The sequence below is a fragment of the Pteropus alecto genome, unplaced genomic scaffold, assembly GCF_000325575.1.
Source record: "Pteropus alecto unplaced genomic scaffold, ASM32557v1 scaffold413, whole genome shotgun sequence".
Taxonomy (NCBI): Eukaryota; Metazoa; Chordata; class Mammalia; order Chiroptera; family Pteropodidae; genus Pteropus; species Pteropus alecto.
The window spans coordinates 1498718-1515804 of record NW_006434120.1 but is presented as its reverse complement, the minus strand read 5'-3'; the positions used below and the strand labels follow the sequence as shown (position 1 = coordinate 1515804).

The 17087-nt window shown below is 44.1% G+C and overlaps 1 protein-coding gene across 1 annotated transcript; it reads left to right on the top strand.

Annotated features, from left to right (window-relative positions):
- Positions 1-346: 346 nt before the first annotated feature.
- CCDC70 (coiled-coil domain containing 70) lies at positions 347-1048 on the top strand. Its single transcript, XM_006909005.1, has one exon. It carries the CDS (start codon positions 347-349, stop codon positions 1046-1048), a length of 702 nt encoding a protein of 233 aa, XP_006909067.1.
- Positions 1049-17087: the final 16039 nt, after the last annotated feature.

Below are 17087 nucleotides of genomic sequence, written 5' to 3'. Positions count from 1 at the left end.
CCTTCCTTCCTTCCTTCCTTCCTTCCTTCCTTCCTTCCTTCCTTCCTTCCTTCCTTCCTTTCTGAGAACCACTGTCCTTGTTGGCTGGGAGTCTATGGTTTTAGCCGCCTTGAACTTGAATGTTTTGACCACCTCTTCAGCTCAAAGCCATGACCAAAGCTTGTCTCTCACAAACATCACCAAGGGGACAAAGAAAGAAATGGTTACTTTTTCCCAAATCAAATGGTACAGAGCCAAGGGTTTGTCCTCTGGCAAATGATACTCATGAATATTTTTTTTTTTTTTTGGTGCCCTTGCAGGGTTTGACCAGCTAACCTGGACTTGACCAACGGCCCTGTGATCCATCATGGCCAATCCACCATTCTGGCTGCCTAAGAATATATTTCCCTTTAAGGTGAATAGATGGATGGGGCTTGCTTGTTTCCGGTCACTGGTGGTCCCCTCACCCAATATTCGCCAGAAGAAACTAATTCACAAGCTTCAGGAGGAAAAGGCTTTTCGTGAAGAGATGAAAATCTTCCGTGAGAAAATAGAAGACTTCAGGGAAGAGATGTGGAATTTCCGAGGCAAGATCCGTGTTTTCCGGGGCCAGATCTTGGGCTTTTGGGAAGAGGAAAGACCATTCTGGGAAGAGGAGAAAACTTTCTGGAAAGAGGAAAAAGCTTTCTGGGAAATGGAAAAATCTTTCCGAGAAGAAGAGAAAACCTTTTGGAAAAAGTATCGTATCTTCTGGAAAGAGGATAAGGCCTTCTGGAAAGAGGACAATGCCTTATGGGAAAGAGATCAGAACCTTCTTCAGGAGGACAAGGCCCTGTGGGAGGAGGAAAAGGCACTGTGGATAGAGGAGCGAGCTCTTCTTGAAGAGGAGAAGGCCCTGTGGGAGGATAAGAAGTCCCTTTGGGAGGAAGAGAATGCCCTCTGGGAGGAGGAAAAGGCATTCTGGGTAGAAGGTGGTGGCTATATTGCTGAGGAACAGGTACTCGAAGATGGGCACCATGACGTCAATGGAGGGCCACGATCCCTGGCCTTCTGCCGAGGCAGGGCATGAACAGAGGGCGAAGGGCCATGGGGTCCAGATTCTGCTGGATTGGGATTCAAGTCCAGGATGACCCCATGTACTAGAGGAAATACGCACTTATCTGTCTCCTTGCTTCAAAAGATCTAATAAAGACCTGAGGAGAGATTTGGAAAACCAGCTTCCTCAAGGAAGGCCAGCTACATTTTTCCCAGCTTTTGTGATTCTCAAAGGTTGTATTCCCATCTTCCAAGCTGTGCTGCTGTCTGTAGAGCTTGGTCCTTGGTAGTTCACCATGAGCCCAGCATATGTGAGTGTGATAGAGACTGTGGCTCACCTTAAGAGTCAGAATGGGGGTGAGGGAAAAGGGAAGCTCAGACGTTGCCAGCTAGAGACACATAGGGACAGAGGGGCTGAGAGAGCTTCGCCTCTGTCACACTGTGGGGCAGTCATTCCTCCTCCACTCTGGGCAGTCTCAGAGGCCTGGAGTGGGCTGACAGCTTCTAGAAAAGGCCAATATTCTGTTAACGATTTGTTTATGCCTTGTCCTCACCTGGAAGGTGATTTAGAGCATACAGGCAGAATCCCCTAGTTGTCCACCTGCCCATAGTTCCAGGTTTCCACCAAACTTCTTCAATTGCCCATTCTCTGTAGCATGAGAAAGGGGGTGCACAAAAGTACTTCCTTTCCCTGTTGATAGAATCAAAGTGGGCCATGTAGAATGATCTGGAAGGTGTAAGGACGTCCTTTCTGTCCCATATATCCCCATTCAGATAGGTCTTACTGTACCTGCATTTATGCATTAACAATTCCTTACTTGGAGTTTCCCTCTTTCCATTCATTTAAAATTGAAACGCCCTAGAAAGGTAATGCATTTAAATGAATGTGCATTAATGTGGTCAGCAATTTACATGATCAACTTCCCTTTATTAGGTCGTCTATATGGGCATTGGTATGGACATGGCGAGAAGAGGGGTAGTAAGAAATACCGAGGCAAGCATCTCTTGCTTTCCCTTCTCTTAGGCCTGGCCCTCATTGTTATTAATGCATCAATTTACCTTGGCTTTGTGCATCCCTTACTTCTTGACAAACAGTTTTACATTCGCCAACTCATGTAACCTTCACCACAGTGCTGTGGGTTGACAGGGAAGGTACATAAACCCATTGTATAGGTGAGGAAACAGATTTAGTGAAGCAAAGTGACTGCATATGGCTAGGCAAGTAGCAAATGGAAGGGCCAGGACTAGAACCCACGTGGTCTGCCTCTTGGTCCCATTTCGTCCCTAATACAGTCCTAGGTCATGAAACATGGCTTTAAAATAGCTCAACGAATAATGGCATCAGGGCTAGAAGAACTTAAAGTGAAAAGATGAGGAGAGGAAAGGACATGGTCCCCCTAGTTGTGCTGAATAAAGAGTCCCGGTCATAGGAGAGTGGGCTGACTTCAGGGACAGGCAGGCCTCTGGGCCTCTGCATTCCTCTGGGAATGTGCGGATCTTTGCAAGGCCTCTGATTTCAGGAGCCAGGGCCAGGGCAGTGGGAGCAGTTTGCTCCTTCGTCACATACCCAGCCTTGCCTCCTCAGCTCCCAACGAACCCTGGGCAAAGAGGTTAACAAGCCTTGGGAACAAGAAGCTGGTGCAGAGAATCTGATTTCAGGGGGAGGCAGTGGGGGCGCTCACTCTAGATGACCCATCCAGTGGTTGGCACACAGGGTTGCAGGAACCCCAATGCAGCAGGAGCTGTAGATTCAGCTATCCCCCATGATTCCACCCCGAAGAAAAGCAAATAGAAGACTGCTGATCTTATGCCCAAGGATGTAAGCCAGGTGGAGGTAGGAAGTGGGAGCATGCAGTGAATCGAAAGACTCCTCTTACAATCCTATAGAAACCTCTGGGAGAGATGACTTCATTTGAAGAAGGACTGGCAGAGCTGCCAAGAGAGGACAGGTGGGTCCCTCTGTGACCCCATTCCTCATCCAGCAAACAGCTGTGAACTTTTACTGTCCCAGGCTCTGTCTTGTTAGGCCTAGGTGGGGAGAAGGGCAGGCAAACAGGTGACTGCCTCCCAAGGTGGGGAGGGCGGTAAGAGACAGACCCGTAGGGTGTTCCTTTGGTGTCTTTTGACTGCCTCTGGCAGCAGGGGTGAGTGGATGGGGTCTGGAAAGGTTTTCTGGAGGAGGCGATGACTGGGCAAAGCCTGACAGCCGTGGAATTCACTAAGGGAGGGGGCGATTCCAGACAGAGGGAACAGCACAGGCTCATGAATGAGGGCAGTGATTTAAAGAACTGCAAACATGTCTGTGAACATGGAGGAAATGTAGGACAGTGAATTGGACAAGAAGGTGGGTAACTGCTGGCATAAGGCCTCGTGGGCAATAGGGAGCCACCAAAGAATTTTAAGGAAAGAATGACATAATAAGATTTAAATTTTAGAAATGACATCTGGCTACTCAAAGTGTGGTCCATGGACCAGGAACATTGACCTTATCTGGCAGCTGGTTGAAAATGCAGAATCTGAGACTTGATCTACTGAATCACAGTCTCTGCAGTTTAACAAGGTCCCTGGAGATTTGCGTGGGTCTTAGAGTTGGAGGCGCTCTCCTGTGCAGGAGCAAGGCTGGAGTGGAGGAAGGCGAGATCATCCAGCAGGTGGTGGCAGCAGTCCAGGTAAGAGGTGCTGGTGCCCTGCCCCTGGCAGCAGTGGGTGTGTGTGAAGAGCCTCCAGCAGCCTGGAAAGCTACTGGGAGGCAGATCAGAGTCCACTGGCCAGGGGATGGAGGCAGTGCTGGAGAGGCAGGTATCCAGGCCGATGCGTAGATTCCTGACTGGGGGTAGGAGGGGGTGGTTGTGCCATCACCAAGGAGGCCTGAGGAGGAGCAGGACAAGTGGGGCCTCTCCGGGTGGGGAGCAGTGGTGCAGGACATGCGAGATGGCAGGTTTTCTTGATCTGCTGTGGAGAACAATTCTTTAGGCCTGATCAGCACTTGGGTGAACTGAACCTTTCTCTTTGTTCAGTCACCCAACAAGAAGTTGTGCAGCCAGCATCCTTTGTTGCATACATCATCCGTCAGTTAATGCACCATCCGTTTATCCATTCCAGCACCATTGTGCCTTGCCGGCACTGTGCTATGCCTGGAATGCGTTGATTCCTGCCCACATGAGGCTTGCTGTCTCGTGGGGGACACAGATAACCAAATGATCACAATGTCATTGTTTATAAAATTTAGCAAATGCTAAGGGGAAGAGGGAACCTGGCACTGCCTCTCTGAGAGCACTTGAACGGCACCCACGAGTGTGTGTGAAACAGAGTGAGATCTGCAGACATAGGACATAAAACCAAGTTTCAGACAAAAGAAACCCAAAGATAGATAATAACTGGGAATCAGTGGACCCTCCTCACACAGGTCATAGATGAAGGAAAAGATGTGGATAATGTCAGTGAAAGTAGCTTCTGACCACCGGGTTCTTATTACTGCTGTTAGCACGAACATAGATTTCTCCCCAACCTCAGCAGCAGCCAAAGCTGGTTTCTTCTTGACGACAGCACCCATAACAGTATCACTAAGTCCTGAAAGGTTTCCTTGGTGTTCCATGACCTAATTCACAGGCAGACAAATCGGAGCAGCTTGCCTCCTTGCAGGGAGCATGTCACCCATGCTATCTCAGGGTCCTGCTCATTCGCCTGGGCCCCAGATTCATAATCATCTTCATTCCAGAATCATAATGCAGATACCGGCAGATCCAAGGTGCCAGGAAGAGCCTCTACTGCTGTAACTGTTACCTCACCACTAAATTCACCCTGAGGAATTGTCACCATTCCCAAAAAAGCACGTGCCCACCCAGAAGCTCTTACCGAAGCTGCCTAAAGGGGAAGGATAACATTTTTGATACATAGTGTGTGGTCCTGTGAAATGTGATCTGCTCATGGGAATCGGCACCAGTACCTGTAGGCCACGGACCACATGCATCAGACTCCTTGGGGGTACTTGTCGAAAATGCGATCCTGGGCTCTGCTTACTGGGTCTTAATCTCTGGGACCAGGACTCAAAACCTGTGTTTTTAACATGTTTTCCAGATGATTCTTATGCAAACTAAATTCTGGAAAACACTTGTGTCTAGTAGAAAACACTGGCATAGAAACCCAAGGCCCCAATTCTATTTCCAGTTCTGCCACTCATGGCCAAGACTTTGAGGGCACAAGGTGAGCCTGTTTCCTCAGCTACAGAAGAAGTGGACTTTTTAAATGAAGAAGTTCTGATTGGCAAGTGTTAGAAATTTGGTGTGAAATATGGAGCTTCTCCTGAGAAGTTAGGATGGGAAGAACAGTTTAGAGTTCCTGCATCCTTCTACAGTCCAGGCACAGGTGCCTGCATGAGGAGGTGTGGCCTCAGCCAGAGCATCCAGCTTCTGTTTGCTGGACATGCGTGAAAAGGGGAGACCAGGAATCAAAGAGGACCCAACAAAGTCCTTGCTTACTTCACTGCTATCTGTGCATAGGCCTGAATCTCTCCTCAACCTCTGGGGGACAAAGTTACTAAATACAATGTAAAAGATATGAACTTTAAGTAGGAAAAAAATATTCAGCTGGTAAAAATTTAATATGGATCACAGACCAATGACACACTGAAAAGACCTGCTACAGTTACTTGGAATTTGCTAGAACATTCTTGACATATCTATAAACTCCCTGAGAGCTAGTGGGTGCCTAGACATGCTGAACAGAATTCTCTGTTCTTCAAAGGGCCATCCAGTGTGATGTGCCTAATTCTCATCTTTGGAACTTGTGAAATAGTTTACCATTTAATTCAGACCCAGAAGAACAAAGGGTCATGCATAACTTGTTACTGTTAATAGTCATGAAAGTAGTATGAGAATGTGAATGGACTTAGCCTGGGCAGTCCTGATGCCAGTGGTACCTCTGTTGCTTACCAGAGTGTGACTAGTGTGACGAGGGCTGCTCTAACAAATTACCACAAACATGGTGGCTGAAAACAACAGAAATTTACTCTCTCACCGTTCTGGAGATCAGAAACCCGAAATCGAGGTGGCGCCAGGGTTGGTTCCCAGAGGCTCTGGGGGACCGTCCATTTCATAACTCTCCTAGCTTTTGCTGGCGCTGGCAGTCTTCGGCATGTGGATGCATCCCTCCGATCTCTGCCTCCATCTTCGCATGTCTCTGTGTCTCAAATCTCCGCCTCTCTCATTAGGACGCCATTCACTGTATTTAGGGCCCACCGTAATCCAGGATAATCTCATCTCAAGTTTCTTAATCACATCAGCAAAGACCCTATTTCTAAATAAGTTTACATTCTTAGGTACCTGGGGTTAGGACTTTTGGGGGGACATAATTCAACCCATTACAGTGACTTAAAAAATGTTTTAACTCTCTGAACCTCATTTCCCAATCTGTAAAATAGGAATGATAATAATAACCTACGTAATCAGATGGTTCCTATAACCTGTTTCGACAGTTGCCTGTTGATTTATACATATGTTGTGAGGCTCAAAAGGGACAATATATGTTGAAATTCCCAGCACATTATGCATCATTCAGTAAATTCTAGATTCCTCCACTCTGTTTTGTAGCTATTGCCTTGGATGATTTATTTCTCATTCTAGTCAGAATTAGTGAATTCGTAGTTTCCTGTGTACTTCATTTAAAATGTTTAGACAGGTGTGATCACATGGATATACTTATTTTGTCTTCATTGAAATATAATAGACACATTGTTGCCTGCATTTATATTGTACAATTTAATGAGGGTTTTTTTTTTTTCAGTTATACTTGGCATACAACACAGCAGCCTCAGCTGTACAGCATATTGATCAGAGATCCACACAACTCGCAAAGCGATCACTCCACCAAATCGAGCACCCCTTCTCCCCCCACATATTCATTCTAACATTATTAACCATCTTCCCCATGCTATCTCTACATCCCCATGTCTACTCTGCAACCATCCACCTATCTAGTATCCTTCTAAATATTCTCTGTATCTATGACTTTTTTCCACTTTTGTTGTTGTTGTTGATTTTGTTCTTTAGAATCCACATGTACATAAAATTATGCAATATTTGTCTTTCTCTATCTGACCCATTTCATCAAGGCAATATCTTTTTCCATCCCCTTCTTTTTAGTCTGCGTGTGTTTTTAAATATGAAGTGAGTCTCTTGTAGGCAGCATATGTAGGGATCTTGTTTTCTTATCCATTCAGCCACCCTATCTTTTGGTTGGAGCACTTAATTCTTTTCCATTTGAGGTAACGTTGATAGGATTGTAATTGTTACCATTCTTTATACCTGTTTTTGATACATGTTTTTTCTTCTTAAAGAAGTTCCTCCAACATTTCCTGTAATACTGGCTTGATGATGATAAATTTCTTTCATTTGTTTTTGTCTAGGAAGCTCTTTAATCTGTCCTTTGACTCTAAATGATAGCTTTGCTGGATAAAGTATTCTTGGTTGTAGATCCTGAGTTTTCATCACGTCGAATATTTTGTCCTGCATGATTTCTTTTGAGAAATCAGCTGCCAGTCTTATGGGTGCTCTCTTCTAGGTAACTGTTTTTCTCTTGCTGCTTTTAAGGTTCTCTCTTTGTATTTAACCTTTGGCATTTTAATTATGATGTGTCTTGGTGTGGGCCTCTTTGCGTTCCTGGTTTTGGGGACTCTCTGAGCATCCTGGGGTTTTATGTCCATTTCCTTCACCAGGTTAGGGAAGTTTTCTATCATTATTTCTTCAAACTACTGTTCAACATCTTGTTATAACTTGGGTACCCCAATGGCACGGATATTTTTACCTTTAATAATGTCCCATAGGGTCCTTATTATTATTATTATAGTTTTGGCTTCTTTTTATTTTTTGCCATTCCGATTGAGTATCCTTGGCTTTCTCATCCTCTAGATAGGTCATTTGATCTTCTCCTTTATTCACTTTATTCCATTTAATATATTTTTCATCTCAGATAATATGTTCTTCATTTCAGACTGGTTCCCTTTTATAATCTCCATTTTCATTTTTATGTTTTTATCTCTTTGTTGAAGTTCTCACTGAATTCATCTAACCTTCCCATAAGTTCATTGAGTATCTTTATAACCAATGTTGTGCACTTTGCATCTGTTAGATGACTTGACTCCATTATATCTGGATCTCTGTTCTGTTCTCTCATATGGTTTCTGCTTCTTTGTCTTCTCATTTTGGCTGCCTTTCTATGTCTGTTTCTATATACTAAGCAAAGCTCCTAAGTAAGTCTCTTGGTCTTATTAGTTTGGATTTGTGAAGTAGGTGTCCAGTGGCACAGTCCTGAGAGGGGTTCAGCTGCAGGCCAAGTTTATCCCCAGCCTGTGCTCCTGCAGGGCCACCTGTTAAGATTCAGCAAGCAATCCACAGATGCTTTGCTTATAGTTGCCTCAAAAGGCCACACCAGAAACCAAGGCCAGCTGCCGCCAGTGTGAGTCTTGGAGCTGCTCAGCAAGGAGCACCTGACTCGCTGAGGATACACCTGGATGTGGCTTGGGTGGGGGCTGCGAGTTGTGGGGGCAGGGTTTCAGGCAATCCTCTGGGCGGAGTGACTTCTGTTATCCAGTTTGATGACTTCACAGCTATGGCTATGGTGGCGCTGAGTCCACACACTGGGAGGGAGAGGGTTCAACAGAGGAACAATGGATACCACCGGCACTTCTGTGGGTGGTGGAGTGGGAGTGGCCTCGCCTCAGCCCTCACTCCGACAGCTCAGTGTCCCCATCTAAGTCCCTGTGTACCCAAGAGCGAGAAGGTGCTCAGAGCGAGAAGGTCCATCACCATGAAAATCCGCTTGTGGACGCGGCCCCTTTAAGAGGCGTCTGCCACTGCCGCAGCCACTCTGCCCAGGCGGCCCCGCGTCCTTGCCCCATCCTACCTTCTGCCATTGCAGCATGATTTCTTAGATTTCTTCCTAGTTGCATGGCTTATTTATCTAGATCCCAGGCTATTTTTCCTTTCTGTTTGCTCCTTGTTTCTGTCACAACTTTCATTTGGTTGCCAGAGGAATGAACGGAGCCTCTATCATCTACACCATTTCCCCCCTCCATATCCATATGGATATACTTTGACAGACAATATCAAACAGACATTATCTGACCTTCAGGTTGCTTCTGGAACAACTGGCCTCAATGGCCCCTCTGGACAAATCCTGGTGTGGGTAAATGGTCTTCCACAGATGGAATATTCCAGAAGCATCTGCAGAGGAGCCAGTCCTATGATTGACTTGTGACAAGTGACTTAAGATATTTGAATGGGGTCTAAGAAGGGTCTGCCTTAAACTCTTCTTTCACAAAAAGAGAGACAAAGTGTGGATTTAAGTAGAAGTTTTTGTTTAGATTGGTATGAATAAATAACACTTGATTTTTTTCATTATTCCAACTGACATATCTCATTAAAATCATGCTGGAATCTATAACTAAGAAGTGCAGAATATGAGGAACAAGAAATGTAGTTAACATCTCATTTCTTGCTGTCTTTGAACAGGATTTTAGTGGGTAGTTGCTAAAGGCCTAATAGGATCAGAGCTCAAACAGAGCTCAAAGATGGAAATTTCGAGGGCACCTAATCCAGTGTGCTCAGGGCTGCAGACCGCTAAAGATTCATTGTTGGTTGCTGTGTGACATCCCATTACAATCAAACCTCTGGAGACAACTTCATATCCTATTTGTATCCAGGAGAGAAGGGACAAGGAGGGGAGGACTGGCCAATTCTTAGTAACAGGTGATTTCTGGGAAGATCTCCAAAGATTATGTTTTAAACCATCTCTGAATTAAATCAACTCCAGGAAGAGAAATTCCTCATCCAGTCTCTTTCCAGCTGGCTATCTCTAGACTCACATGAGAGTGTAGGCAGATAAGTCATCCCACTGGCTGTCTAGTTGAACCCTCTCATTTTGTAGATGAAGAAATTCTGTTCAGTGCAGGGATGTCCTAAAGCTTCCTTAGGGATGAAGCTGCATCATGACCAAGGTCTGATGCTTCTTCATTTATTACTCTCTCAATAAAGCCATTCCCCACTGTAATTCCTTGGAGACTACTCCCCATCCCAACACACACACACACACACACACACACACCCTCTACTCCATGAGCATGGGATGTAACCATTCAGCTGATTTCTTGTTATACTTACTGTGGCCCTAAACAGTGGTCACCCCTCGCCCTTGCAGAGGCCTTCTTGCATAGGATCTAGGATATTGGCTCCCTTTCCTTTAATTGGTCTCTTATCCTCTGGTTTCTTGGGCAGAACTTAGTCACAAGACCACCATGTTACACAAATTTAGGTATATTTTAAGCCTCTAAGTGATCTCTTTAAAGCTCTTCTCCTTCTTTACTTGGGGTAGAAAGTACCCTTTGGAAGGAGTAGAGATTCACAGCATAGGCTCTTTGTAAAGAAATGTTTCAAAATTCTCCAGAAATTTCTTATTCTTGAGCCTTTAGTACCTTCTATGTGGGTGAGGGTTTAAGAATTGTGTAAACAGTTTTTGGAAACTTCCTTGGTAAATTCTGTGCAAGGTTTAGCACCTCTTCTAGAATTTAGTATCTATCGTCTCCTGGTATTTCAGCCAAAATTTCCTTTTAATATTTGTTACATCTCTATAGAACCAAGTTAATTATGTAACTGGTCAAGCTCTAGTACTGTGTGGATTTGTTATTGTATTGATAATTTCAAGTTCCATTGAAGGTATTTTCCTATACAGTGTTTCTCAATAAGAGTGTCTTTGGCACTTAAGATAGGACAATTCTTTATTGTACAGTATTCTCTAAGCCTTTCAGGACATTTGGCATTTCTGGCTCCACCAATGGCTGCAAGACTGTACAATCTTTGATGACAACCAAAAATTATCCCACCCCTTCCCAAACAGAGAGATAATTCTGCTCCATTTGAGAACCACTAGTTTCTCAACTCGGTCACCCTTAGATAAGAGGTTGTGAGTTTTTATTATCAATTAATCAATATAAATTACTTCTTTACATAGGAGTATGCCCTGTCCTTCATGGTGGGGCTTCAGCAATGGGACTTGATGAAGGAATGTGTATGGCTCAGTGCAAGGAGAACACTCAATGTACTTGGATCAATGGCATGATTCTTGTTACTTCAGTTAGTTTTACCTGATGCCCTGACTAGAATGATAACACTGCTATGGTTAGATAATATTTTAAAACATAAAACTTTTTAATTTTTTGTATGTAATTTTCTTCCTATTTAACCTGTCACCTATTTCCTTAGGAAAGATTAAAAGAGCACATAGAAAGAAAGAAACTTATTTGATTTCTGGCTTTCAAAATAGGTTCTCAAGACTCATTTAGAAGCTTTATGAGAGTTGGAGAAAAAAGGAAAGAAAGAGAATGATTTTCAAATCAAAGAGCAAAGCCCAGAAGAAGCAGGGATGAAAAGAGGAGGAGATTGCCAGTTAAAGGTCAAAAAACAGATGCATGCACCAGCTTCTATTCCCTCCTTAAGTCTCAATAAAATGCAATAAAGAAAGTGTTAAAAAGACATAAATCCACCAGAACAAATAGAGTAGAAGCTAAGCCAATAGCAACAACATTTTGAAAGCAGAAAAGCAGATGGATGAGTGGAGCTGATTTAGCAGAAACAAAGCTGACTTTTAAACTGGCGGTGGGAAAAGCCAAGAACCAACCCAATTTATACTGCAGAACCATCTCCCTCCCCCAAAGATTTGGGAATTAATAGTCCAAATATTTCCCAAAGCATAAGTAGAGGTAGACCTAATGACAGGAAGACAGGACGAAAGTCTTTTTTAAGAACAGACACCTAGGTCCTCTTCCCTAATCAGTGCAGCCAGGAGGGGGCTGCTACTCCATTTTGCAGAAGATTAGAAATTTATTCTGTGGAGAGGACAAACTCAGGATCCTTGAACTAAAGATATCAGGTATAGCCAAAGATGGTAATATCTTGCCAAAAATGGCTTAAAAATTAAAATGTACATTAAAAGCATTGAGACACCACATGCCACCTCACCCTCGTGTAGCTAACCTCCAAGATGACTCCTAGTGATCCTTCCCTTTGGTATGCATGCCCAGGGGTGGTGCCTCCCAAACTGACTGGGCAGAATTGTGTGACCGCAGGGTATTGTGGACAATGGTAGAGTCTGGCTTCTGAGGCTAAGTCATAAAAGACATCATGCCTTCTGCCTTGCTCTCGCTTAACTTACGCCGGGGGAAGGAAGGCAGCTGCTGAGTTGGGAGGACACACAGAGAGGAAATGAGGCCTCCTACTGACAGCTAGTACCCATTGCCAAGAAGGTCCATGAGCCACTGTGGAAGCAGACCCTCCAGACCCAGGTAGATGACCGAAGACCTCGTCCACGCCTACTATAACCTATGAGAGACCTGAGTCGCAGCCCCTCAGCTAGGATGTCCTTGAAATTCTAACCCACAGAAATTGTGAGATAATAAATGTTTTTTAAGCTATGAGATTTTGGAGTGCTTGTTATGAAACAACAGATTAATCACACACACACGCGCACACACACACACACACACACACAGACTCCCCACTTTTTTTCCCCACTCAGCTCCCAGAATGCAGGCAGCCAAGCTTGTACCTTATAGGCAGGAGGCTGAAAGAGTCTTCTCTGGGGAGTTTGACCATCTCAGGAGTGTAACAGTGGGGAAACCCCTGTGCCCTCGTGACAGTTTCCAGTTACCTGTTCATCGTGCCCCTTGAACATGAACAGATGTCCAAGGCAGGATGACCGGGCACTTTAGGAAAGCCTCTAATATAATGTAGGCTAAAATTAACAGATAATTGTAACTTGGAGGAAATAAAGAACATTCAGTGATAAAAAAGATTTAAAAAGAAATTATCATTCACAGCCTTAGAGAAATAAGATATGGCATCTCCAAAACAAAAACAAAATGCTAGGAATATTCAGAAAGTCACAAAAGCTATTGGCAATATGACATAGCAGGAATAAAAAGTTCAAGAAGTGGGTTGGAAGATAAAATTGAAGAATTATCTGAGAAAGATGAGCCAAAAGAAAATAGGTCAGAGAGAGTTTTTGAAAAAATAGATGCCTAGTCCAGGACTTCCATCCTCCACATAATGAGATCCAAAAAAGAAAAGAATGCAGGGGAAGAAATCACCAAAGGAATAATTCAAGACTAAGTCCCAGAGCACAAGTACGCAGATCGAAAAGGCCCACAGATGCCCAGAACAGTGGATAAAAATAGATCCAACCAGGATATATGGCTATGGAGTTTCAGAACACTAGGGCAAAGAGAAGATCCTTAAAGCTGGGAGGGAGGAAAGGAGAGGGAAAGCAACACACAAAACACCAGAATTCAGAATAGCCTCAGATGGTTCCGCGCCGCCGCACTGGCGCAGCGAGGGACAATGGAACACTGACTTCAAGGGCTGAAAGAAATGATTTTCTACTATGAGTTCTACATTCAGCCAAACTATCAATCAGGAGTGAGGAGAGAAGCAAGGCATTTCCAGGTGCACAGGATCTCAATTTACCACTAATACCTTCTTTTCTGAGAAGCTCCACCACAATGAGGGAGTTAGGCAAAATGGGGCAGATGTGGGATTCAGAAAATGCGATCTAACACCAGGGTTGGGGAGAGGGAGACCCTAAAGTGACAGCTATGGCCTGGTCCCAGACAAGAAAGGCTGGATCCTTGTTCAGGCTGGAGCAGGTCTGAACGCATTAAAAAGTCTTCTTTGAGAGATGAAATTGGTGGAATACTTAAAGTGATTGAATGTATTGAGAGGAGTTTAACACTGCTTGGGGAGAGTTTGAACGTGAATAAATGATAAGTATGGAGAAAACTGAGCAACTGGGGAAAAAAAACAATAGTTATATATTAACATAAAATGAAGACTCATGCAGAAAGGTAAAAATAGCTGTGGAGTAACACATACTCGGCTATGAATAGCATTTACATAGTTATATAATTATAAATACTGATTATGATATAACCAACATTATAGTACATAATATTAGAATGAGAGAGAGGGTGGAAAATCTACTTTCATGTAGGGGAAGCCTAAGACTGAAAATTCAAAAAGCAGCAATATAAGCATATTATTTAGAGCAATATTTCTCACTCGTTAGCATACATCAACCACAGAACAGTCTCTCCTTCCCTGAACTTGAGCTCCCTAGTGAAGTCAGGTTTTATACCTGTCATTCCTGTAATCAGGAGTGTTCGCCTTCCCTCAGCCTTTACTTTGATTGATGAGTTCACAGTTATCCTTAAAGTATTAGCCTAGTACCACTTGCCTTGAGTTGCCTTCCCTGACTCCATCATCTGGGTGATGGATCCTTCTGAGGATCCCTCTAGCACCTGCACTTGGTACAGCACTGGTCATATTGGGCTGTCTTCTCTGGTTTATTTGCCAAAACCTCCAGCAGACTCTAAATGTTATGAGGGCAGAGACAGTGCAGGGAATATCTGAAGACTTTGTGGCTGCCCAGCACCTTTGGATTATCCTTTTCATGTTTGGGGGATTCTCCACCTTATAAAGAAAGGTCAGAAATTTACCTCCCAGCCTTCCTTACAGCCAGGGTTCAGACATGTGACCCAGGTTTCACCAATCACATGCATCCATGCCAGACTTCAGTGAAAAAAAAGATGCAGGTGGAAATCATTGTGTGAAAGTGGCAGGAAACTGCTTCTTGTTTAGAGGCAGTGGGGAGAGGCCCTGGCAGAAGGATCTCTGTATGGGACAGTGGTGGGAGCTGCAGACCTGAGCCCAGCTGCAGAGGCAATACAGGCTCCTGTGGAGCAATCTAGAACTGTGCTCTGGACAATGTGCCTAGTGTGACCACCAACCCCAGTTCTTTGGTTGTTGGGGAAATTCTGTGAGCTACCTTAATAGTCCTCAGTAAATATCTTGTCTGATAAACTAATCAGAGTGAGTCCTCCTCCTCCTCCTCCTCCTCCTCCTCCTCCTCCTCTTCTTCTTCCTTCTTCTTCTTCTTCTTCTTCTTCTTCTTTTCTTCTCTCTCTCTCTCTTCCTCTTTCTCTCTCCATAAATCAAACTGAAATTTGATATGCATTCTTAAAATGATGACTATTTTATGGTGTTTGAAGTTCATCACAGTCTGGAAGCTACCCCTGACTAATTCTTCTAATTTCCTTCTTCTTCCCCTTCCCCTTCCCCTTCTCCTCCTCCTCTTCTTCCTCCACCTCCTCCTCCTCCTCCTCCTTCTTCTTCTTCTTCTTTTAACTAAATACCAGGACAAGATGGAGAGTAACTATCTTGCTTTAGGCTTTATTCTCAGTACCTAGCAAATCTTGGGCACTTAGTACTCAATATATGTTTAACGATATAGATGAATTAATGAATGAATGAATGTTTGAGGGAGAACAGTTCTCTTGAAGTTAGTGACTATGACCCCTGACTTCTCCGAGGGAAGGAATGCGAGGCCACTGTAGGTGCTTCTAGCCTTGCCCCTTCTCAATTTGGAACCATATATCCAGGTTTCACAATCCCAGGTCACACAATCCCAGACCCCCTGGGAGCAAAGGAGAGATACCCCTTTGATCTATGGAAGATACCACTCTGAAGACATAGGATGATTTCTTTAATCCCAGAGAAGGGTGAATCATGGATGACTTCTCTTACCCCTGCAGGTGGTGCAAGCACGTATCATCACTGGTTTTCTCACTTTTTTCACCCACTGTGAGCCCCTACAGCGGGAAAGGCTGGTTTTGCTTATGCTTTATGACTGTGCTGTCTGTGCGCGCCCCTCTTTCTCTACAATTTGAAATGAGCTTTTAAGTAATATAGAACAATGCTTAGCAACAGCCTGGTGAACCTGATTGCTAAGGGGGTCACTGCAACATCGAGCTGCACTTTTGCAGAACTCAGAGCTGGTTGCTTAGCAACAAAATGAGATGTCGGTTTAACTAGTTCTAGATCCACATTTCTCTAATCAATGCAGAAGAGCCCAGCAAAGCCTTGAGAAGAAAGAATATTGGCGGGGAGCTCACTCTGCTTTAAGCACTCTTCTAAGTGCTATACGACATTTTACATCTCAATTAATCCTCACAATCTGGTGATGTGGCACTAGTATTAGCTTTAAATACAAATGGGGAAACGGGTACAGGGAGCCCAAGGTGACACAACCAGTGAAAGGCAGGATGGCGATTTGGACCCAGGTCGTCTCTGCTCCAGAACCTAAGCTTTTTTCAGCTAAGTTAAAATGCCCCACTCAGTAGCCACTCTCAAATGCCTTCCCCTAGAGCAGCCAAGGCAGAAAGCTCTTCCAAGTGACCGAGGTGCATTCTTTACCTGCATAAAGGTTAAGCTAGGCTTACCATACCCTCATTAACCTAAAAATAAAATGCCTTTCAAAGTGAGAGATAACAAACATTTATTTGAGATCAAAGAATAGCTATTTGGGATGCACTGATTAAGGCAGAAGCCCAAATAGTGTTCCGGTTAAAAGACGGTGTGTGTGTGTGTGTGTGTGTGTGTGTGTGTGTGTGTGTGTGTGTGTGTGATGAAAAAGGGAAGGGGAACAATTACATCAATAGAAGGAAGGCATTTCTACTGGTGCAGGTAACATAACATAGTGATATTAATTCTAAATAATGCTTTTAATTTTCGGGCCAGCAGTCAAAATATCTGCTTTCTTGTTATCTTTGCAAACAGTTCTTCAAGTCCAGTCCAAAGGTTATTCTGCCCTATTTTAACATTCCAAAGGTTTGAGGCATAAGATGTACGCGGCAGTTCCTCTGGCGTGGCAGCTCCAGCTCCGTTTTTAAGTGGCTCCATTACTATTATTATTTGGCATTCCTTACATCTTAAGTATTCTCATCAACGAATGACCTGGTTTTGCTGGCAAAACCCTTACTATATATGACACATCACTAAAAAGATATTTTGGTGACAATTCCCTTGGCTCTCTACCCATCTATTCCTCTCTAAATCCGGTAGAATGTCAAAAAACTGACTTGGCCCAGGGGTAAATCCTTGACTTCAATGTCACCATAGGCTCAGTCTGGCTCAGAGTGATAGGAGTCTGTGGCTGTGTGAGAGGTCTAGCAGCCGGGGCAAGGCGGGGGG